The sequence below is a fragment of the Hippocampus bargibanti genome, linkage group LG02 (genome assembly GCF_051943395.1).
Source record: "Hippocampus bargibanti isolate YZ-2025 linkage group LG02, ASM5194339v1, whole genome shotgun sequence".
NCBI classification, from domain to species: Eukaryota; Metazoa; Chordata; class Actinopteri; order Syngnathiformes; family Syngnathidae; genus Hippocampus; species Hippocampus bargibanti.
In genome coordinates, this window is record NC_142735.1 from 9,458,197 (window position 1) to 9,482,613 (window position 24,417).

A 24,417-nucleotide genomic window follows, 5' to 3' on the forward strand; every position below is an offset into this window, starting at 1 on the left:
ATCACTTCTGCGAAATGTAACGGTCCCTAAAGGACTCAGGCACACCGACGACTAACTCTTAAAACATAGTTTTACACTTTCATTTCCACTTTCGGTCGACAATAATAGTTTCGGCTGCATATCAAATACGTATGCTGATTAAATGCACAAATGGCTTTAAACGCTTCAATTGTCAGACTACTGAGCATGTTACTTTAGCAAAAGTGCACCTGACCAGAGATAGAAAATTCAACTGATTAGCAGTGCTTCACGGGTTGTACTCTGAGCGTTGTTGCCTCATTATTTGGAGTTGTATGGACATTTAATATGTCCATGCGTCCAAATAATGTTTAAAAAAACATTGGGGGGGGGGGGGGGGGGGCGATCATGACTAAGTTGTTAACGGTGTAGCCTGATTTTTTTTTTTAAATTAGCGGGTGTTTTTAGGTACAGAAAGTTGTTCGTTGTACTAAATTCATCCTGTCTACTTGATAACTAATGTTAAGCAGATTCCTTACTTACAGACAGTGTATTGTAGGTGTTCAAATACCTGACATGTTTCGGCACACACTGCCGACTGCTTACACTGTCTGTAAGTAAGGAATCTGCTTAACATCAGAAAGTTGTTTTCCAAATTATATACAATCTGTCTGTACCTGCATGGTGTGGTGCATTTGGTCTAATCAGTATCAATTTTGGCTTATCTGCAGATGAATGCAACAAAAAGTACTACAGTGCTCTGAAAAAATATTTGTTCTCTTCCTGTGTTCAGTTCATCAAAGTCATGATAATATCACACAGAGATAAGAAAAGAGAAATACTTCACAGCACTTATATTAGTAACGACAGTCTCACGGGGCAATCTGAATGTCGGACAAATTATACACAACAACATTGTCTAAGAAATTGTCTTTATTTATCAAAACATCAGAATAACCAGTTACATACTTTATTGAAAAAAAGAATGGTGTCAGAGCCAAGGCAGGTATGAATGTTTTGTAATAATTTTACATGGATAGGCTACATTTCAAATATACTGTCTGTGGAGAACTGGGTGACATGTTGGAGGGGCAAGAGTGGTCTCTAATAAACAATGCTGTAAAACAAATTGCATATGGATCCCACCCACCCACTGCAAAAAGAGTGGGTGAATCAGTCAGAATAGCAGGGAGTACACAACAGAAAATGGTTGAGAAAAAGAAAATATGCAGCACATCCACCTAAATTAGAATGCACCTCAAACTGTCAAACTCCTCCAAAGCAAATACACTTTGCATATTTATTCATTTGGGCAGTAAAACACCAAACATACTTGAGTGACTCCAGGTCAAATACAAAATTCAGTCAATTAAGGATGAAATTGAATCTTGAATCACAGAGTTAAGAATAAATGTTTATGTCTGAATGGGTTTCCTTGTGCAATTGATAGGTTAACGCACCATAATCATTGAGCCCAATTTAGGATTACTAATGGCAAACAGGTATACTTACATTTTCTTCCACTTCAGGAGGGCGTAAACTGCTGGTGATGCACAACAAACCCGAGACAAAACGTGAAAAGGAGAATAACACATCTTAACTGACTCAAGAACAAATGAGAAAATGTAGGAAAAAAAACCAGACTTGGAGAAAAACGAAAAGGGCCATTAGCATTTGTCCCCTTGCATATGCACAATCAGATACGCACACCTTTTGGTGTGCAGTATTAGGAATAAACACACACACCTGCTCTCTTCGACACGCATTCCCATCATAACAAGAGAACGTCAATATTGACAATACGACTCTGTTTCAAACAACAGTGGCGACTCATCTGGTTTGCGGCCACGCCTCAATTTCACAGCGATCCCCATGAAGGAACCATTTAAATAAACCAGCCAAAATGGACACAGTTATCTAATTTTCTCTTTATATGTACAGTATATAACCTACACTGAAGTCTAAACACAAGCCCCTTGTTAGGATACAGGCATTGGCAGGAAAAAAAAAAAAAAAAAAAAAAAAACGGGACGAAAACGTTAATAGCAAAGATACAAAAGCAGGACAATGCGGGAACCAAATGATTGTCAACAAAGATGATTGCCTTTCGAGATTCATAACTTAACACAAACTAGAATTCTCTTGCTACAGTAAATTGATCAACATAAAAAGTGGGGAGAGGGGGGGGGGGGGGTCAGGTTTTGTATGCATTGAAGCTGCAATATCTTTGCCTGCAACAGAAAACATGTTCTTTGGGTGCCAACAGTCGTCGCGCAATCCCATTGGTCCGGCGGGAGAAGGGGGAGGAGACAACAGAAAATAACCTCCCACCCTCCCTTCTCAGTAGCAGTGGTCAGGCAGGGATTGCCCAGTCTGGGTGATGCACACGATCAGTTTTTCTGCATGAACAAAAACAATTACATCTTAAATCGAATTGGAGAATTGTTCGGGTGAAACTTTATCGTTATTTGCCTAAAAACTGAAGCCGCTGTATGTTTTCCATCAAAACACTCAAAGCATATTTGCTACTTGGGGCGGGGGAACTTATCCTCTGTTATTGATATAAATCCATATATTGTATTGTATTGGATTGGCCTTTATTCGTCTCGCAGTGGAGACATTTACATTTCACAGCAGCAAAGTGATGAAAGGAATGAAAGTAGAAAAACAAAATACAGGAGCTGCTGGAAAGGCAGCCACTCATTTTATTATTGTACTCAATGGAAAAACTTCCCTATTCTCTGATCATAGTTACGAGAAGATTACATAGATTGCAATTTTTGCTTGAGTTCAATGGACATTGTGCTGTTCTCTGTGGTGACTGCACCTTGGCCACCTGGGACAATACAGTACAGATATACTGAACATGGATGGATTTAGTAGCAGCTTCCCATTATTTGTCACTGTTTGTTTAAAGCATTGCCATACATATGCCATTCATGAATCGATCTATTGTGTTTTGGATTGTAGGCTAAGATTAATCTAGCTTTACCTTAATGTACTTTAGTTAAATATACTTCTCTTTGTATCATGTTTAAATTGGCAGATTGCGATTAGGAGTGAAATTAAAAAACTCAAAGCCTCAATTTGGAAGAATTGCTCACTCTCTGCCAAACTGTTGCTATTTGGCCTAAAACGTTGGTCTCTAAAGGTCTCGCTGTGCCCACAATTGGAATACAGTTGAGCGTTTTTCCCGCTTTTGCAACCCAAATCAGCAAAGGCTTTTGTTTGTCAGATGCCTCTGAAACCATATCATGAGCATTTATTTTGTGTGATTTGATTTGTACCTAACATAGGGTTGGGATTCACATTTTACAACATTAAAAATACATTTGTTTTTCTGTACTGTATATATCTGACAGATCTTTCTCTGCCTTTGCTAAAAGGGGATGTGATATTTTCTGTTTTACAAAGTTGGCTTCTTGACTATTAGTTTTAGTAATTAGGTACGTGTCTCAGAAAAAACACACACAATGTCAAAAGCTATTTCAATTGATAATCAAATTGCATTTAACAAAAAAATGCTGATCAAGTTAATGCAGGAGGAAAGACAACATAGGGGAATGCATTTGTGTCTGACTCTGACTCAATGTTGAAGTTCAGACAATTAAAAAGAAGTACTTTGTGCTCTGCATTGTTCATGCATGTGCTGATTCATTGTTTTTTTTTTCTCCCCCGACCTATTGTTGCTTGTAGAAAAGTTCCGTCAAATAAACACAAGTACTGCGAGTGCTAAGGAGCTATATTAGAGCGCAGGTGCTTGTATAAAAGTTATACTTTCTTGTGTTATCTATAGGCCATTATACACCTCATGGGGGATGTCACTTTCCCCACAAGCAATTATAAAACAGATTCCCCTATAGTGATAGCGCCACACAAATCAACAAGAAATCCAAATGCAGGACCAAAGTCACAAGTGTAAACAGAATAACACGATGTGGGGGCATTGGATAGACCTCAAGCAGGCTTGTGTTATGCCAATAACAAATAGGTTGTTGTGAGGGGTTTGTCGTCAGAAAAGAACAAAGAAATAGTGATCAGAGGTGCGTGCAGGAATAGAAGTCAGTAAGACATACCATGCTGTTACATGCAGAGGGAGATTAGGGGGCGGGGGGTGGGCTAACCATCATAAGAGTCCAACAGAGGCAGGGAGCCCTTTCTTCCCCCATAAAGCCCTCTCTGAGAGACAACCAGTGAGAAAGAGAGAGGAAGGGGTAGACAGAGATAGAGTCAGAGTGAGAGAGAGCGAGAGAGAGAGAGGGAGGGGTGAGGGGGTAGGAAGCTACCGTTAGAAATTGTTAATTGTGAGATTTCGGGCAAAGCCAAAGTTTCATGTTATTGATTGAGCAGTCCAACAAGCAGATGGTTGGTGTTTTTAAAAAAAAAGTACCGGTAAAGTGTCTGTGGTGTCGTCGAGGGTGTGTCTCCTCTCCCTCTGGTCCAGTGTCGAGTATGCCTCTGACAAGCGTGACAAACGTAAAAGTTTACTTCATATAAACCTAAACCACATTTGAAATGAGAACAAGAAGAATAACACCTACCGCAGCCGAGGTCATTGAGTGGAATCATGTTTCGCTTTTCCCCTATGGGTGTAGAAAATAACGTGAGCTCAATTGATGGTTCTTTGAGCAGTTACACACGCCGCTCAAGACTAAATAAACACCTCTGTCCAGCAGTGGTGTGGTTGTGTCCCCATAGGTGCCATTGGACCGGGTGCTCGGTCCGTTGGTGGTGATGGGGTTTAGGTTGGCCTGGAAGTCGCTCTTCTTCCAGCCATCTTTCTCAAGAGGACGACGCAGATCCTTGTGGGCCCACACGAGCTGCAGCACCTGGCCTGCTCCTCGAACCTCACGGTCAGACCGCTTGCTATATATAGAGAGCGAGACATCATTGTACATATGCACCGTATATTTCTTTTAAAAACGCTCGGGTCTTGGCTAAGGAATAGTTGATTAACCATAGGCAAAATTCCATCTGTGAAAGCTATTTTTTCTGATATTCTATTAAAAAAAAAGAGTGGGGTTTGTGGGGGAAGGGTTAATGCCCCCTCTAACATGCACGGGCTGTCATGAGATCAATAAAGACTTGATCGACTAAACGAGAAGTAGCCACTTTTGCCAACTAAGCTCCAGTAACACGACGGCTTCCAGAGAATTAATCCACAAAAAGATGGTGGCAGTTAAGGAGGACGCACACCTAATGAAATCAACATTACTTTTGGCAAAATTGTTTTTCAATCTCACACAATTTATGGCATATCGTTACAATTCTGGCATATCGTTACAATTCTAGCAATTATATCTTGATGTGGTTCCACTGCTGTAACCAGCACTCCGAGAGTGGCTAGTGAAAAAAACACGTTTTCTACCCTCTAACATGTCGTTGCTTCTTGCTTACCCATCTTTGTTAATAAGAACAAGCCTCTCTATGCCTTGCGAGGCTCGAAGGGTCTTAGCGGCCTCCAAACTGTTGCCGAGCACTTCTGTGAGTGTGCTCAGCACAGACACCACCGTTTCCTCTGACAGGGTGCGCCCCGACTGGCTCTGTCCACCAGGTAGGTTGGCCACAAGGTGAGGTACTGCATGTAAACCTGCAGAGGAAACAAAAGTCAGCTTCTTCAATGCAAGCACGGCACATTGTAACAAATATTGAAGACATCGATTTAAGCAACATCCAGCGAGCTTACCAAGAAGTTCACAGTTCCTGTTGTCGATGGCGAGGTTCCTCAAAGCCCCAGACATGGCCCGCACAACGCGGTCGTTGCCGTGAGCCAGCAGCTCCGCCATCATGGGAAGCCCCTTCTCCAGACGCACAGTGGCTCGGATGTAACGACCGTACTGATATGGTAGCCAAAACATAAAATGAACGAGTTAAGAATAACTATTTATTTCAGTTTTTATACAGAAGAGGGAAATTAGAAGTACAGTAATGATGAGTTTTTTTCAGAATACTTACAGTCCACCGCCCCGCACACAGATTCTGGATTGCCCCGGCAGCAGCTTCCAGCACTGAAGGGTTTTTGCTCTCTCTGAGCAACGATGTGTAAATTCGAACCACCTCAGGCTGAAACAATAGCTCGTAACCTAACACACACACATTTTTTCTAGTGAACCTCATGTATGTAATCTTGCTGAAACACATTTGCTTAGTGTCATGGAATATTGATTTCTATTCAGTTGGACAGTCATTATTAAACAGAAGTATGCGCACGACACAGTTTGAAAAGGAGGGCTTGTGATTCGATACGGCTTTTCTAATAAGACTCGGTTGACCAACAAACACACCTTTGGCGGGTATTGTTCTCTTTGGAATGTCAACTTGATCTGCGCTTCCATCATCCCCATCTTTCTTTGCTGTCGTGACACACACAAAAAACGAAAACAAAAGAGAAAGACATGACAGATGAGAAACAAATCTGCTTTAAATGAAACAACAGAAAAGCTGTGCATTTATATTCCCAGTGGGGTGAATGTGATCATGCAATCATGCAACTAGCGAGGGTAGCACGGTGTACGTTCTGTGGGATTTGTGAAGGATTGCTCATTTTTAAGATGGACTCCAAAATAGTAAATAAAATCAATATATAATTCCATTTTTTAAATACACACACCCAAAGTGAAACAATTCAAAATTTATCATGGTAGTGAGTGTTTGTATGTGTGTGAGGGGGACGGGGGGCAAACTGACCAGATTTCAAATCAATCATGGAAAACGTCAGCTCTGGCCAACAACATTTTTAATAGCTGTATTATCGCTTGCTTCTGCGTTGCCGCTTGCATGCAATTTCAGAATCTGTGCATGTTTTTTTCTAATGTGTAGTGAGTAAACACAGCCAGATCAAATCGATGACTCATAAAAAATAAAATACACAAAACTAAATAGGACACAGGCATTAACGGACTAGTCCATTTGACCCTGAAGTGTCACTTCAGTCAGTAATGAAACGCATTCTGTTAGTTATGATCATATTGCCATTGCACCAAGGGAAATCTTACCTTTGGAAAACCACTCATCTATCAGTACAGAGATAAAGCAAGGAAGGAGCAAAGATGGAGGGAGGGATGTAAGATGGAGGGGGACAAAGAAGAAAGCAGAGTGAAAAAACTGCAACAGTGCGACCGCCACCAACAAGCCGAAGACAACGGCTCTAAACCTGCGCTCATCGGGTGATTTGATACTAACCTTTCCCCTTTCGAGAGCCAAAGCAGCCCCCCTTTTGCGAGCCAGGTGCAGAGCCATGGTTGCTGGGCGTGCTTTCTGCATAGCGTTCACAGCTGGGCACCTCGCGATGGACCTGATAGGACAAATTCCGTAGGAGGCACACACAGTTCTCTACTAACTGCAGGATGGACAGAAACATTTTAGGAGGAAAGGGTTATTTTTGCATGGCAATTAAATGGAAGCACCATATTTCTGAACTTCCTAATGACCTTGTTGTCCACATCTTTGCGGTTGATCTGTGACTGCACAACATACATCAGCGAATCCACCAATCCTGTGCATTCCCTTAGCTTTCGTCTTGCCTCGCTGCGCTCTGAACTCACATTTCTGTTGGACATAGGAGATATTTCAACATTTGTCTTATTATGTCGCTCGGCTGCGTTCCTCCTCCAGTGCTCTCATACCGCAGGCAGCCAGCAGTGTTGGTCAAGGCGGTCTCCCACTCCAGATGTCGCGGTTTGCAGCTTTCCTCTCCGCCGTTGCACCCTCGCTCCCAACCCGAATGGGGCACTATTACCTCATCTGCCAGAGCGTGCAGGGCATGATCCACTATCTCCATCTTCACAGAGTCATGAGATGAGAGGTTCCACAGTGTGCCTGGCATGATAGAAATATTTCTTTACTGTGCAAGCAATTCGGTCACACTCAACCAAACACATCATTTAAACAAAATTGTTATCAAACAACATTTTTGAAAGTGTGATTACACCAATTACGGTAAGTGGGTTGTATTTTGAAATAGACTTCACAAAACTGATTTATGTTGCTCATATTTTTTGAGTGAGAGTACTAAAGCACACAAGTGTCACGATGCTTGTTTTCATTATTTGATCACAGCCACAGCAGAACAGTAAATATTTGCTGACAGCTGGACCAAGAAACAGACATACGGTGATACCGCAGCTCACAAACTTAATTGGTTCCCAGAAAGTGTGTAAGGCGAAAAGTTCATCTGCCGAACATTTATTTCCCATAAAAAACATTAAAAATGAGAATAATCCGTTCCCAGGTCCCAGCAAAACATAATTTTCTATTAAATAAGCCTTAGAACTACACAAAATATACCTTATTTTATGTATAAAAAATGTGCTATTGTATTGTAATTAAGGAAATAAACTGTACAGTATAATAAAGTCATTTTATTTACCTTTGTGATGGTTGTTGATGTAGTTGCCTCTTGATGATATCCGAGTGAAGTTGTCGGGGTTTCTTGGCAATAATACCCTCACTCACACTGTCCCCTGCTAGGTGTTTTTCGTTAATTCAAATCAACAGAAGTTTTTCAACCTCTTCTATTGCCTGAGACCGTTGCTTAGACAACACAGAAACACCCTTACCCACACATAGCAATGGTCGACTTAACACCCCGTTCGTGTTTTTCGATGATCTCCTTCTGCTCGACCGTAATTTTCTTTTGTGTCCTCTTCAGCTTAACATTAGCCTGTGGGGGGTCTTTTTCGGTGCAATAATAGCAAAACTACTACACTCGAGAACACACCACGTCCGCACTCAAAGAATGGGGGTGAAGAAAACTATTCAGCCAGCCACCTGTTCGAACGTGTGGTTTGGTGTTCATCCGTTGAAAACTAGTCTGTCATCCACCGTGGCGCTGTGTGGTTTGGTTCTCCGCCGAAAACTAGTCAGCCAAAACTATATGCTCGCAAATTTAATGTTCGTAAGGCGAAACGTTCGTGAGCTAAAGTGTTCGTAAGCTGAGGTATCAATGCTCATTATGTTTGGCATGTTTATGTGCCATTTTACAAATGTTTATTTACAAATTTTAATGAAGAAAAAAGGTTAAGAACCTGTGATCGTGTCAGTGAGGTCCTGATCGTGAGTCTTCCTCAATAATCGGATCAGCGCTGGCACGCCATCACAGTTCTTGATTGCGATCTTGTTGTCTGGGTCACGTCCATATGAAATATTCTTCAGCGCTCCACAAGCTGAGTGGTGCACATCCTTGCTGGGGTGGTCCAGCAATGACACCAAGGCCGGGATACCCTTCAGACGTCGTACCTCTGACTTAACCTGGGGAAAAAAAGACAAAGGACTTGAGCAAAACAACACAGATAATTTAGGATAAAGTGGTTTTAACTTTTAGGAGATTCCGTTTCACCTTGTCATTTTTAAATGTGAGATGCTGGAGGAAGGCCGCTGCATTGGTTTTGACAGGATCCAGGCGGTAGTTCAGCATGGCGATTACCTCTGGCAGCTCTGGTTGTCTCCATGAGGAGGGAGGGCCTTTCCTCAATGTGCTGTCTAAAGAAACCATGCTTCCTCGCTCCAGACTCATGGGAACACCCCAGGTATATGGATCGACCCCTCCCATTTCACCATCCAAAGTATCTTCACAACTCCTGTACGGTGCACAATGAGTTAAATGCTGTAACATACTGTATACAAGTTAGGCTTGTACGCTACACTCTGTGCTGCTTTACCTGAGTCGTCGTCTATCCATACCACCAGGGCCAGGGCCGAGTCGCGGCATGGTGCCGTAACCTCCGGGGTGCATGGGCGGAGGCCCCATGCCGTACTCGTCATAGCCCACACTTCGCTGGTCATCTTCCAGACCATAGTGTCCGTGGCCGTATCGCATGTCCATTGCTGAGCCCATGGCCCTCATTCCTCTGCCCACCTGGGGCTGTGCTGCATACGGGTCCATCTGCTGGCGGCTTGGGGCCCGATAACCAGAATCCAAAGTTCTGTAGCCATCAACCGGCCTGCAGACAGAGGGGTGCAAAAGAGGACTGTGATAATCTGAGCTGGATGTATATATATATATATATATATATATATATATATATATATATATATATATATATATATATATATATATATATATATATATAATTGTGGGTAGAGGACATTTATTATGTTATCTTCTTCACTTTGGTAACTCAGGTTTCCATTCAAGTTTGTGTGTGTGTGTGTGTGGGGGGGGGGGGGGGTTATAGCTTTTGCCCACATTTCGCAAGTGACAAATGTAATCTTGCATTGTCTAAGCGTCACATTACTGTGCGTCATTGTGACCCAATTATGACAAACACTATCAAAAAAGCAGAACCATGGCACATCCCCTCAAAATATCATTTGAATGAACTCAGCTTGTTATTAAAGCACAATGTAAAATCGCTTCAAATGACTTCTACCGAGCATATTTTACAAAGATTCCACCGCATATAGCTATATTTTACGTTTTAAGACTCGCGCTGAATATTCCGGAAGTCTTGTTTTTGAGTTGGTGATGAGTCCTCACCCTACGTGACTGAAGGAACGCCCCTCACAGAGAAAGGACATACCTTGCATCACCCTAATGCATTTTGCGGTACTTTGTTCGGTCTGAAAACTTCGTGTTGATCCGTGTTGATGGCGAAATTAGAAGGAAACATAACACAATGGTGAATCGTTGTATGTTACACCGAGACAACTCTTTGATATTCGTTGACAAAAATTCCAAGGTGAAGAATAAAACTATTTCCAACGGAGCTCTGCTGCCATCTTCTGCATTTTCTGTGACACTACACCTCAGTCTATATCCGTCAAAATGATTGCAAACATGTATACTTTCCTCTTCAGAACTATTTGAATCATATTCATAACTGGATGTGTAACAAGAAAGCATATTCTTCGAATCTAAAGTCATTGTTTTGATTCTCGAGCAAGGCAAGACATCTTGGGGTGATGTCACGAACTGGGGGCGGGACTTTCTGAAAATGCCCAATTCGATTTTTTGCAGATTTTGGACACTTTAAGTCATTTTTATTGGTGTTTTGCATTTGACTAAAAATATCATATTGCGTGTTTTGGGTATTTTAGAGGCTATAAAACGTTTTTCTGATGTCAGTTAAAAAACAAAAAAGTGACATCGGTTGTGCTTTAAAGGACAACCAACATCACAAAAGGAAAGCATACATGTTTGCAATCGATTAAAGAATTTATTTGTGCCATTTTGAGGCAACATTGGGGAGATATCTCTCACCCAGAAAAAGAGGCACAAAATGGCGACCTCCTGTGGCCACCTCAGTTTCCACAGGCTGATAAATTCCTTATATAGCGCTTGGATGCCCTCTACTGGCCTTCTGGCGGCTTTCGGGTGCAACACGAGGTCCCCAGACCAAACAAGTACAGCAAAATACAGTGACGTGATGGAAGTACTGCTACAATGCGTCTTTTTTACGGTCAGGGGCGGTCCTTTAGTGACGTCACGTACGGACTCGTCACCAACTCAAAAACAAGACTTCTTGAATATTCAGCGCGAGTCTTAAAACGTAAAATATAGCTATATGCAGTGGAATCTTTGTAAAATATGCTCAGTAGAAGTCATTTGAAGCCATTTTACAAATTATGGACACAACTTGTCTGGAGACGTCGGTTGTCCTTTAAGGGTGGCCACGGGGTTCCGGTACCTGTAGCGATCATCCATGTGGGAGCCTCTGCTCAAACTTGTGTATGCCTCTGATGGCGGTCCTCCCCTGTAATCATCATAAACTCCCACAGGTCCGTAATGGTAGTTTCTGGGTACCGTGGCAGTAGGGTAGTCTCCTCCCACTTGTCTGTATGGACGGTCCAGTGTGGCGCTGTAGCCACTCATACCAGACACAGACATGCCACCACTGATAGACATGGAGTCATTCGGCAGGACTGTGCGTGAGATGGGTTTCTTCATCTGTGACAAGGATTTGAGAGAATTTGCCTTAAGGATTCTTTTAGACTTGTGAAAGCTTTTACTTCTACGAAGGGCAATGTCTTCTGCTGGACTATTACATTTATCCACATTTCATTAATTCATATGGCGCGCATAACCCACCCCGTTGTCAAGCCGGCGTGTGGTTCCTTCTTCCGAAAAGACAGAGTGCGCTTCATGAACGTCGTCCTCTGGTGTGTAGCTCTCATCGAGAGCGCCATGCGCTGGGTCCACCATTCTGTACTGTAAAATATATATATGATTCAATATGACTTCACATATAAGGCACACCTGCGTATAAGGTGCAGGGTCATCTGTTTTGGGTGTGCCGTATACGCCAGAAAATACAGTAAATTAATAATTAATAATAATAAAACCATGAATTAGAACAGCTAAATACTCATTCAATATTTACACACACATTAAAAAAACAATTACCTGTGTGCCGTTTATGAAGGAGTCTGTTAATTTTAGTCGTTCAATCTCTGCATCCCCTAAGAACCCGTTCTGGAATGTGACAGAAATGATTTAAAATTGTGCACGACTAAATAACAATTACGCTGAGGAAGTAATGTGAGGATGAAGCATTTTTCTCCAGTCAATTCTCTTATGAAACACACACCAAATATAAGGTCCTTCAACCGTGCGTGTGTGTGCGTGTGTGTGTTCGGGGGGGGGGGGGGGGGTGTCTGTGTGTGTGTGTGTGTGTGTGTGTGTGTGTGTGTGTGTGTGTGTGCGCGCGCAGTGGTCTTTGAACACTTTGAGAGATGCACATGAACACTTTGGAGAGAAGCCATTCCTCTTTACACCCTACTTCCTCCTCCAATAAGTTACATAATTAATGTCTGTCATCCCATATACACCAGTGAGTTGCCTCCCCTCGAGTAACACCTGGTTTCATGCAACACAATAACCTCGCTTACGATATCAGCAGTCGCGTCAAGATGAACTGCTCGGGGACGAATACAGCGAACATTAAAGAAATTCTGTGGCAATTCCGACTGTAATATTTCAAAACACCTGTGCAAATAGTAGAAATATAAGTAATGGCAGTGTTTTTTTTCTCTGAAAATGGGAAGTGGACTTTCATGAGAAGGGCCAATTTCCTCTAAATCTTGCCCTTCCTATAATACAATCTGCTGTGCCCTGAATTTAAAGCAGTTTTCAGAATACATGCATGAGACGGTTGTCCCAGTCTCTGTGGAAATTAAGTTCACTCAACATAAAACTACAACACTTGGCATTGGCTTTCTTTTTATCTTTGGTGCTTCCAACTGAGCAAAAGCCTCCAAGGATTCACACAGTCAAAACAGTCCTATAAATGCAAGTGAGTCCTAATGAACAACAATATTTACTGATGGAATTTGAACTTTTCATCTCTGCTGCCGCGTATGCCTGAACTGTCTCTATTAACACAGCACAATGTGACCTTAAAGTACAATGACACAAGATCACCATCAAAAAAGAGCTTGTTGATACTAGTCAACAGCAAATTTGAAATCAGAGATGGCTCGGTGTGGCCGTAAGTATATTTTTGACACCAATATAAAATAAGTCTATCACCTGTTTTTGAGTGGATAACTTAGCTTGCATCTCTGACTTGAAAAAACAAATAAATTATTTGTTGACCTGCATAATCTCTTGGCCTATGGGCAAGTAGGGCGCTAGCATGTAACTGGGAATGATCATCGGAAAAAAACAAAAACCATCAAAACATCTTTTTTTTAGGATTAGCCTTGAAGATTGTGGTGTTTGACTTACTAACAGTCAGGATGAATCATACTTTGCCACCTTGATTAACTCATTCACTGCCAGACATGTGCAAAATGTGGCAAATCCAATCCAATGTGTCCACTCCAGTGCCTGGGTTTTTGTCATTGTCACTTGAATTCCAGGACCCACAGAATATTGAGTTGTAGGACTACATAAACATTCAATACAACATTAGAAACCTTAGACTCTCTTCTTTCATCAGAAGTTATGAGCTTGAAATGAGGGTGCCTGTCCAAAATACAATGCAATAAATACATATTGGTTTATAAAGGGCTTTAACAACAGCTGAAGCCGGAACAAAGTGCTAACATGGAAAAAAGGGAAATACTGACCCCTTGTGAAAAGGAAATACATTGCCAGAGGCCATGACCAGCGCTTTATCGGCATCCAAGTATGAAAAAACAAATCCGAACAAATTCTCGAATGGCACTGTATGGCAGTTTCAATTCCCAAATAAATTTGTGAATGGCAGTGAATGAGTTAACAAAAGAGTTCAGAAATGACTACCAAACTGTACAACACTTAAAATCCAAATCTTGTTTTTCCCTAATGGACCTTTATCAACAGATGACCAACATAGATTTCAACATTGCTACTGTCGATTGCAAATACCCCAATGTAGAACTATTAAAGGCTTTCATATCTTACATCCACATAGAAATATTTCACTACAGTGCAGAAAGGGTTATTTAAAAGCAATGTGAACGATGACAGATGGCCACATTCCATAATATGCGGGAACAGGAAGTGAATGACTGAGATTCCGTTTAAGGGGGTTGACAAAAGAGTTGCTCGTGGTGAGTGATGGTCAAGTCATAAAGCAAGTGTGCGGTAATAATGATGATGCCGATGATAACTTCAGACATGTTAACATGAGATGCGCCATTTTTTTGGGATGAATGGGTCTTGGCCATTGCATTGTAAATGCAGACTGACGACATTATCGAACCAATGGAAAGAAAAGAGGAGGTTTACTGGATAACAGATCAGTAGGAAAAAAACATGCATTAATTATGATGATCAAAAGGCAACAATACATATGTTTAATTGAGGATCTTAGCATGGTAACATGAAGGCAAGGGGATGTTAACAAGAATTTTTGATTAAGTCATTTTTACCTGTGTGTGAGGGAGCGGCCGACCCAGCGGTGAAGGGCTGGGGGCGGAGAGGCCCACTCTCCTCCTCTCCTCTTCCAGCGCCCTGGTCAGCTGTTCAAACTGCACCTCCTGCTCCCTGACGGAGTCCAGCAGAGCTGCTGCGCTCTCACACTGCTCCATACACACTATACCACCGCGAGGGGAGAGAGGGTGCAATACATGTTATATACATGTAAGATCTGCATATTAACTATGACCTATCAGGGCAATTTTTCTACATGAGGGAACATAAAATAACTATTTAAAAAAATAGAATCATAAGAGATGGATAAACAAAAATTATAATGAAGAGGGAGTTCATTTGTCTTTATGATCCCCCCTCATTCTTCCACATGATACATGAAATTGGGTGGCGTGATGGTTTCTGACAACACCATACAACACTGTCTGAGGAAAAGATTGGCTAACCATTAGCTTTGTTGCATAAACTGTAGAGTAACTGGGCATCAGTTATGGCCTCAGCAGCACACTTATGAATGTGAGCAAGCGATTGCTGTGAGATTCTTGTTTCTGTTGATATCATTAATATCATCATCATTGTAGAGATTGGCCTTTCGGGGTATTTTATAGCTGCTTGCGAATGCCGCATTTTTTGAGGAAAGCAATCTTGACCTCTTGCAGGGGTTTTCCGATGCACTCCGACTCATACAATACAATACATCCTGATTTAAATAGCACTCACAACAGCTCACAAAGCGATTCACAAAACAGTTAACACGAAGTAAGTAATAAACACAACACAATGGCTGGCGCTGCTCACCCGCACACAAAAAAAAATCTTATCCCGTGACTGTAAAGTGTCCTTGAGAGTTTTGAAAGGTGCTTAGAAATTGAATGTATTATTATTATAACATAAAACGACAGTCATACAATCTGTACACCACTTTATCCCCCCATACGCTTTGTTGTTTAAAGTAGTTCTAGATCAGGCATGGGCCACATACGGCCCGTTAGGCTTTTTAATCCGGCCCGCCGAACCTGCCCAAATTATAGTAAAAACAGTGTCTGAAACTCATGACAAAAAGTTAGCGGACAACAGGGCAGATAACTGAAAAGTTGCCTGCCCCATTTTTCACAACTTGAAGCACAATGAGACAACTAATCACATTAAAAAACATTGTCGCAAAGTATAAAGTTTTTTTAAATCAAGAATGTACCTACTACAAATGCTACCTTGCTTAATTTACGGTAAATGTGCATGGCTAGATTTTGCTGCAGTAATCGATTATCATTGTGGTGCACAATGCAACGTCTGCATTGCTTCCTACGAGCCACTAAGCCCCTTTCATAAGTCTCACGTACACTTTACAGTCACGGTTTAATGTAAATTTAAGTTTTGTAGCGTCACATATGTTGTTAGCTTCTTTTGAATCTTTCTTCTGGGCTGACGTTCTGTGCATCTATTTTGGAAAATGATATGCAATTGCACGACTTTATAACGCTTGTGAAAGTCCGGAAGAAAGCAGCAGGCTTCTGATTGGCTGCCGTGCCGAGTATGCAAATTTCACTGCAGGTAGCCTATGTCTGTGTGCTCGGCGACGGTACACGTGTATTGTTTGCGCGTGAAGGCGAGGGCTTCAGTGGAGAGTTTGTTGGGCGCGCAGTCAGGACAAACCATCTATGAATTGGCGGAATTTAACACAAGTAGGTATTCTTGAGCTTGAATATTTCGTTGTGGAATAATATGTTTTGAATGTTGAAAGTGGTTCAATTTTTCAATAAATGTTGATTTCTTTAACTTTGCCCCTTCAATGAAAACCTATTAAAAACAGGCGCAATCTTGATGAATCACAGTGCATATGTTATTTTAATCTATTTCCATTTCCTCCTCCAAGTATCTGCGAAATTGTATGTAAACGCCATATTCCTTGAGACAAATATATTAACTGATCAGGGATATTTTTCACATTTGAAAGACAGTTAATAAATTGGGTTCTTACTGTGCTATGAGGTTTGTACACACTACATTTAAAGGACAACCGCCACCATTTTTTTTGTGTTTCCCACTGACATCAGAAAAACGTTTTATAGCATCTAAAATACCCAAAACAGGCAGGCTAATATGTTTAGTTAAATGAAAAACACCAATAAAAATGACTTCAAAATGAATCCGGAAATGGCCAGTTTCAGAAGGTCCCACCCCCTTGTTCGTGACGTCACGCCAAGACATCTTGCTTTGCTCGAGAATCAAAACAATGGCTTCAGATTCGGAGAAGATGTTTTCTTGTTACTCATCCAGTTATGAATATGATTCAAATAGTTCTGAAGAGGAAAGCATAAATGTTTGCAATTGATTCAAGGAGTCCTCCCATATCAATTCGAGACGTCAATGACAGCAATGTAGCACCCAGAAAATGCAGAAGATTGCGCCCAAGCTCCGTTGGAAATGGGCTGATTTGTCAGCTGGGAATTTGTGTCAGCGAATATCAAATAGTTGTCTTGGTGCAACACACAACGATTCACCATGGCGTTATTTATGTGTTTTCCTTCTAATTTCGCCATCAACACAAAGTTTTCAGACCAAACAAAGTACCAAAAATGCATTGTGTGTCGCTTTCTCGGTCAGGGGCGGTCCAAACGTGACGTCACATGGGGATCGTCATCAACTCGAAAACAAGACTTCGTGAATATTCAGCGCAAGTCTTAGAACGTAAACTATAGCTATATATGCTGTGGAATCTTTGTAAAATACGCTCAGTCAAAGTCATTTGAAATGATTTTATAAATTATGCGGAGGCGTCGGTTGTCCTTTAATGCTTTAGGTTTAGTATTTCCGGCCCAAACACTCCCTCCAAATGCTCCTGGCCCGGCCCCTCTGTCAAATTTTAGAACCCAATGCGGCCCGCGAGTCAAAAAGTTTGCCCACCCCTGTTCTAGATGAAAGAGTTTCACAGTATCCTTTATGCCATAAAGGATACTGTGAAACTCTGTTTGCAATGTTTTATACACAACCAAATCCGCAAACATAGAAATACACACCTTCACCCGTGCGATTTGACAGAAGAGGTGAGAGATCACACCAAGGCCAGAGGTGAAGCTCTAGTTGTTCATTGGTAGAGGCTGAGTCAAGGCCCAAGTCCAGAAACGGAGGGCTGCTCGCAGAGACAGAAGACAAAGAGAGAAGTGTTTCTCAGTGAAGGACGGGTCCGTCAAAAAAAACAGCAACATAGTGAGAATGCCAAACTATGGGTCAGCGTGGATGTGTTTGCTCCCAAGCAGAGAGACTTCGTGTTCAATACCCCATCTATAGAACTCCGCTGTTATCTGGATTGAGCTCAAACAAAGACGAAGATCACTTTGTTATACGAGCCCAACAATTGGCATGTCAGCTTCTCTTATCAGGGAGTGAATACACCCTCAGGTGCCCGGTCAACTGGGCCCTACAAGTTGAATAAACAACCACTGCTTAGCAAACACCTGTGTGACCGGTTGTTCAAGGTATAGAGAGTAGGTGCGGGTGTCGGTTCACTCTTTTCAATAGGTCTGTGTGTTGCCAAAGTGGACAGACACAGATAGGGGCTGTAGATGCAGATAAATGTGGAGAACAAACAGGTGATTACATTTCGTCAATGTGCGGGGAAGATGGAGTGTTCAAATATGACACTGACAATTTATTCAGAAGAGATTATGAATGAAAGTACTGACTCATTGCAACATTTTATCTTTGAAAATGAAGCAAGCTGATTGTCGGTTCCTGTACGTCTGTCCGACGAATGACTCAGCACATCAACACACATACAGTAATGCATGGGGGCTGTGCTCGGTGCATGGAAAGCGATGAGAAAACAAGGAGCGGCTGTGAAGTATTTCACAACTCTGTGAGGAAATTTGTCAGAACCAAAACCACTATTTGCGTCGAAGGTGTAGTCACTTGAAAGTCCCACAGTTATGACCTCCTACCTGTTGTGGGAGGGAGTCAAGGGGTCAGGGGGGGGAAACTATCTATTGCCACACATAGCCATATATGGTCACAACCAGGCCTGGTTTGTTTTATACCCTGTAGACAGACAGCGCTGCAAACAAATCAAACAAGAATCAAGACGGTATGTGGAAAAAGACATGAGACAGACAGAGCAAGAGCAAACAAGCGGTACACAGGCAAGATAAGTAAATTTAAAGTGAATTAAAGATAAAAGCTAATCTTGCATTCCTAACATTGTCTTCTGCCAATTCAGCACAGCGGCCCACCCACTCGTCAAAAAGAAAATGACCTTGGTGTGACCAGTGTTCATCGCACTCCACTTATTGCTAGTTCACCAGCACCGTCCAAACATGCATGCACACACGCACACTCACTGCATATCTCAACTCGAGACAGGGTGAATAATCATCATCATGAGCATGTTACACACTATCTCTTCCAGTAATGAGCATATCTGTCACTCATTCAAGTTGAATTATAAACTCAGATATTTCTTGACAAGCACAGTCCGGGTTGTTATTTCGTGTCAAAAGAGGGAACTTGCAGCTGTCCGTTTGAGGGGGGTTCGTGGGGGCTGGCTGAACAACGAGAAGATTGTGAGAGCAAATACGGCAAAATCGAGGACCCAGAGCTGCATCCATCCTCTATCTGTCCCAGTCGAGGTTCTCTACCAGCCTCTCCCATTCGCAGCTGAGTCTCTTGGCCTTAGCTAGTGGCTAGTGTCACTGAACAACAAAAACAATAGACTCTGTCCCACAGCCCCTGCCTTTCCCCTTAGACCTACTTCCTGACAAAAAGGATGTTGTGGATCTGACATCAGAGGTGAGCGCAAGAGATGCGAGAGCTACAGGGGTGACCAAAGATCACTCTTCCATTTCTGGGGATGTGCCAATCACTTTTTTTGCACCAACGTCCAAGTCGCTTGATTTTGAGTATCATCTAATCGGAGTCGATGCATAGAAAAAAGTGCATTTGCAGTCAAGCACAATGGTATTTAGAAGAGTGGGTGTCATCTGCAAAGATCACTATTGCCTCATCAAAGTTTGCCTGTCAGAAAAAAATTCACACTTTATGAGATGAAAAGGTTTCTTCAGCCACCATTTCATCGATGCACCATTCCTGTACGACTGAGAGTTTACACAGACACTTTATTAGACTTGCAAAAGATGCCTTGTTTAAATGTTCCCCATTTGCTAACATTGTTCACTTTCAACTCTGCCGCCATGCCAAACAGTGATCACAATAGCTCCAGGGACCGATTCTAACATCAGCCAACACAAGATTATTTCAATACTCTTTGACATGTTTAGATGGACAAAGAGTGTGCCACCTTAGTCGTCAAACAAAAGTCAAAGTCAGCTTTATTGTCAAATATGCTAATATGCATGACATACAGCACAGATGAAATTACTGTCCTCTCGGACCCAGCATGCAAGGCACTTATAATTACTTAACAAACATAAACATGAAAACGCCAATTTGCCGGGAGAGGGGAGCCGCTGCGTGCGTCAACATTGCCTTACTTTGCAAAGAATCAGACTCTGGAAATGGTAACAGACTGTCATAATAATCATTTGGAGTCTGGGTTTTTATGTCATCACATAAATAAACTGAAGTCTTGGGAGATTTACAGACATCTCACATGACATTAGCAGCCCTGCCCCAAGATATATGATACGTTTCTTAAGGGGTGTGAAAGAAAAAGAAAATAAAAAAAACACAGGCACATACAACTCGGAGACCTCATGACATCACGAGTCAGTTTCACCTGATTCTGAACCATCAGTCAGCATGACTCACTTGGCCTTCCCAGACATCTGCAACCATGAGGCCAAAGGTAACAATGTGGCATTTGTCGACCGAGTGAAACACTGCAGCAAAAGCACCGTCAAAATGAAAATACGCCTCCTTCCATAAGCATTCTGATGAATTTTGTCAGTGTGATGTCACTGGCACTAGTTGGAGACGAGCGTGGCTTGTAATGAGATTGAAGCTTTAGCCCACTAATCCACTTAGCCCCTCACAAACATACATATTCACAGACATGCAGAGACATGAGGCCCCTTTGGATTAACCTGCACACCTCAAGAGGCCACACAACAACTGGCATCAATAGTCACAACACCTTAGTTAACCTAGGTTCAAGATAATTAAAGCATAAAAATGTCAATACTACTGAATTGAGTCATTCGAGCTTAATATTTAATATTCAAACATTTGAGCTTGTAATTTTAGTGTTAATATATTTTCATAATTTATTAAAGAATTGACAATTCAAAAATCAATGAAAAACACCACTGACCATCCTTGACAAAAATAACAACTTGCACCTGTAACGTTTTCATTTTATTATTAAACTACTCTTTTGCAGCAACAGAATTGAAGCCGCAATACTCATTGCGCGATGATGTGGGTTACATAAAGTAGCGTAGAAGTAACTTCAAACACTGTCCTTTCATCGTGAAAAGGCACATTTTTCTGTTCCTCCTTGACCAGATATTATCCATCGAAGGCAAATAAAAAGCAGTAAAACGGTTAAGAGACTGCAATTTAAACATATCCCCTGTGTATTGGCGGATACTCAAATTTAAGTGACTCAGAGAAAAAAAAAGATCATAACACTTCAACCGATAAGCACTGTGATCCTCTCTTTCATCTATAAGTGTTTTATCCAACGAAGAGAATGCATACAAGTGGTTAAATTGAATGCTTGTGTCTTGTGTCACATTATTTACCGGTAGTTATTTTGACTTCATGATGGGACCTCCAGAGTGGCTACTTTTACAGCACCTCCTATATTTTGTTGTTTTACTTCTTCCTTTTATAACTCTAATGCTGTGAATTGGGAATTCCTCAGTTGTAAAACTAATAAATGTTATTCTTATCTGATCTGGTATTGTCATCATATTTTTGTTACATTTACTACTCCGTCAGAAAATAAAAGTAGGTAAAATGACAAATCAGAATGTTACAATGACAGTACCCCCCCCCCCCCCACCCACACACACACACACACACACACACGCACCCATCCATGCACGCATGTACTGTATTTGCGCAGGACTCATCCAACAGGTTCAAAGCCCTAAATTGTAAAAGGTCAAAGTCACCTTTATTGTCAAATATGCTAATATGCATGACATACAGCACAGATGAAATTACTGTCCTCTCGGACCCAGCATGCAAGGCACTTTGTGTTAATGACTTTAACAAACATAACCACCACCACCAAAAATATGACAGTGGTCAACAAAACGAAATGACACCTACCAGTTTATCTATCCTGGGATTAAGGAAAAAGATGGGAAACTCTGGGAATCCAGACTCTTGCTTTACAGTTATGTTGTCGGGATGATTCGATAGCTTGTTCACAACGTCGAGATGTGCAAGGGAATCAAACACGAGATAAGATTTCTAGGCCAATGCGCGTACACTCACGCACGCGCGTACACTCACGCACGCGCGCACTGACACACACAAAACTATAAACCAATGGTCATGTGAGCTAAGATTCTCCAGTTCAAACAGTCTTCAGAATCATCGCCGTCCAACCGTCCACATAAAACAGCGGCATAGACAAAAAAAAACTGACTGGAAACAATTTGACAAATGTTAAAGTAAAAGACACCACGAATAAAATGAGCGCCCGAGATATACTGTGTTGTGCCATGCAAACGCTATGGCGATGATAAATGACAAGGTTGGACATCGAATCAGGCCCACTTGGTTTGTAGTGACCGTGTGACCTGGTTTGGCTGTCGAGCTACGTTAGCATCACAATAACCCACCACCGAGACTCCAGCTAGTGTTAGCATAGCAGCCGCTTGTCTATTAACGGTCGCCTCTTTTCTTGCCGTTGTGTTTACACGCGTGATCATCGCTTATTAAAAGGTGGCGTAAGACGTTTCCCAACCGTTTCAGTGTGCAGCGAGTCCAAAAACAAAAGGAAAAGAAAAGACAGGTCGAGGAAGCCTGCGCGAGCCATGTCGGTGGTCTCCAGATGGACGCGACCACTCCTTCTAAAAAGCCGCAGTGTTCCCACGATTATCGCGACAAAGGCACCATCACAATATAATTTTAGTAGCCTCATTCCGTGCGCCTACCTTATCTTTACAATGTCCTTGGCAACTCTCCGGACTATTCCGTGATGCGTGTGTTTTGTCTCCTCTTTTTCCCCTCCTTCCTTGGCTTCTGGGTCAAGCTTGTTTAAAGCCAGGAGACATCAGAGAGTTTTCTATCAAAGAGGGGGCGGAGTCAAAAAAGTGCCCTTTTACCGTAACACCAAAAACTCTGCGCATGTAAAGAAAATAAAGTGTCGTGGTAATGTTGGAGAGATGTAAAATATTCTCTTTGAAAAAGAGAAACACGGTGAGCCGAGAAACCCATTGATGGCTGGCAACCAATTCAGGGTGTCCCCCGCCTCGTGCCCGAAGACAGCTGGGATAGGCTCCAGCACCCCCCGCGACCCTACTGAGGAATAAGTGGGATGGATGGTAGGACCACCACAGTAAATGGTACTACAGTGAGGCAAAAATGTGTTGAAAACAGTACAAAAAAGATCCCAACGGTGTGCCATTTGGGCATTTACGACAGTCATCTTCAACTCAATGTTCTTCTACTCTTTTTTTCTCAATATTAAGACATTGAAGAACAACTACATGTGACCAATGAGGCAAAACTGCACTTGTTTATTTATAGCATACACTTGACTAAACTGTATTCGAATGTATCGGTCTCGGAGTTCTGGCTGTCAACAAATCTTAAGTAGTTTTGCCTCAATGTAATAAATGTAGATTCGTCAGTATTGCGTGCCAAAGTTACTACTGTGTGGAAACGGTATATAGTAATGGAAGGCAGTAATGAAAAAACGTAGGAACAAGACTCTTCGTGTGATGAATTATCTTAGTCAGCACAAATATGATAGCGGGCACTAATTGTCGGGCACTAAGACCATGTATCTCACCCAGCAGGTGTACAGCAAGGGGCGTGGTTATGATAAGATATTTGACTGCATTTTCACATGTTCAAGTCAGATCCACTTGTTAGCAGTTGGAATAAAGACATACTCCAGTCAATCATGTGTTCTCCTTCCTCACCTGCGACAGTATAACCACAAAGCAAAGATGTGAGGAAACTCAAACGACTTGCCGTAGAAGCAACACGTACATTCCAGCAGTTTTTTGTTAGTCGGTTCATGAATGAGTAATTTGGGATTTAAAAGCCATTACAGCAGAAAAAGGGCGGCCCACCTCCCGTTTCTCCTCCCACATCTTGTCCACATAAACTCACACTGATGTCATTTCAATGAATTGCCCAAGAACAATAGCCCGGGAGGAAGCGCGCCGCTTGTGGAAATACGTGCACGACATTCCACACTAAGACTACAAAAAAAAAAAAAAAAAACGTTGACTTCGGTATAATCAAAAGAAATAAACTGCTGGTAATCACTTTTAAAGTACTTTTTGGCAATTAATTAAAATAAAATTGAATTGGAGTTGCGGGTTTTGTATCGGGAATATTTTTTTCTGATTTATTTATTTTTTTTTACATAAAATGAAGATTACTCCCCTCCTTGCCCGTTTACAACAACAAAAAAACACTCACTAGGTGGGAAGAGGAACAAAAAGCAAAGAATTTCCGTTTCAGAAAGTACTCTATGTGGAGAAACTTTTAGGGTCAATGGAAACTGACGCCGGGCCAAG

At 41.8% G+C, this 24,417-nt stretch overlaps 1 protein-coding gene across 4 annotated transcripts; it reads right to left on the minus strand.

Annotated features, from left to right (window-relative positions):
* Positions 1-961: 961 nt before the first annotated feature.
* On the minus strand, positions 962-22,948 carry LOC148901479 (catenin delta-1-like). Of its 4 annotated transcripts, XM_088987774.1 has the most exons (22): positions 22,819-22,945; positions 17,773-17,885; positions 14,755-14,918; positions 12,302-12,370; positions 11,987-12,106; positions 11,586-11,845; positions 9,618-9,899; positions 9,296-9,536; positions 8,985-9,207; positions 7,584-7,776; positions 7,389-7,506; positions 7,141-7,297; positions 6,954-6,971; positions 6,243-6,311; positions 5,914-6,041; positions 5,645-5,795; positions 5,356-5,548; positions 4,622-4,824; positions 4,500-4,541; positions 4,349-4,416; positions 4,083-4,137; positions 962-2,357 (listed from the first exon to the last, which is right to left on the minus strand). In XM_088987774.1, exons 3-22 carry the CDS (start codon positions 14,911-14,913, stop codon positions 2,299-2,301), a joined length of 2,808 nt encoding a protein of 935 aa, XP_088843900.1. In that variant the 5' UTR covers positions 14,914-14,918; positions 17,773-17,885; positions 22,819-22,945; the 3' UTR covers positions 962-2,298. The 4 variants fall into 4 exon arrangements, with proteins under 4 accessions (XP_088843900.1, XP_088843891.1, XP_088843874.1 ...); XM_088987765.1 differs by lacking the exon at positions 4,083-4,137; XM_088987748.1 differs by lacking the exons at positions 962-2,357; positions 17,773-17,885 and having other exon boundaries at positions 2,385-4,137; positions 22,819-22,948.
* Between the last annotated feature and the right edge of the window lie 1,469 nt (positions 22,949-24,417).

What these genes read in the sequence shown, in the direction of transcription:
- LOC148901479 (XM_088987774.1), bottom strand. Translation starts at nt 14,913, where the DNA reads ATGGAGCAGTGTGAGAGCGCAGCAGCTCTGCTGGACTCCGTCAGGGAG. An exon ending in CACATGGATGATCGCTACAG is followed by an intron (nt 9,900 to 11,585) that starts GTACCGGAACCC and finishes CTCTGTCTGCAG; the next exon opens with GCCGGTTGATGGCTACAGAA. An exon ending in ACACCACAGACACTTTACCG is followed by an intron (nt 4,138 to 4,348) that starts GTACTTTTTTTT and finishes GTTGTCTCTCAG; the next exon opens with AGAGGGCTTTATGGGGGAAG.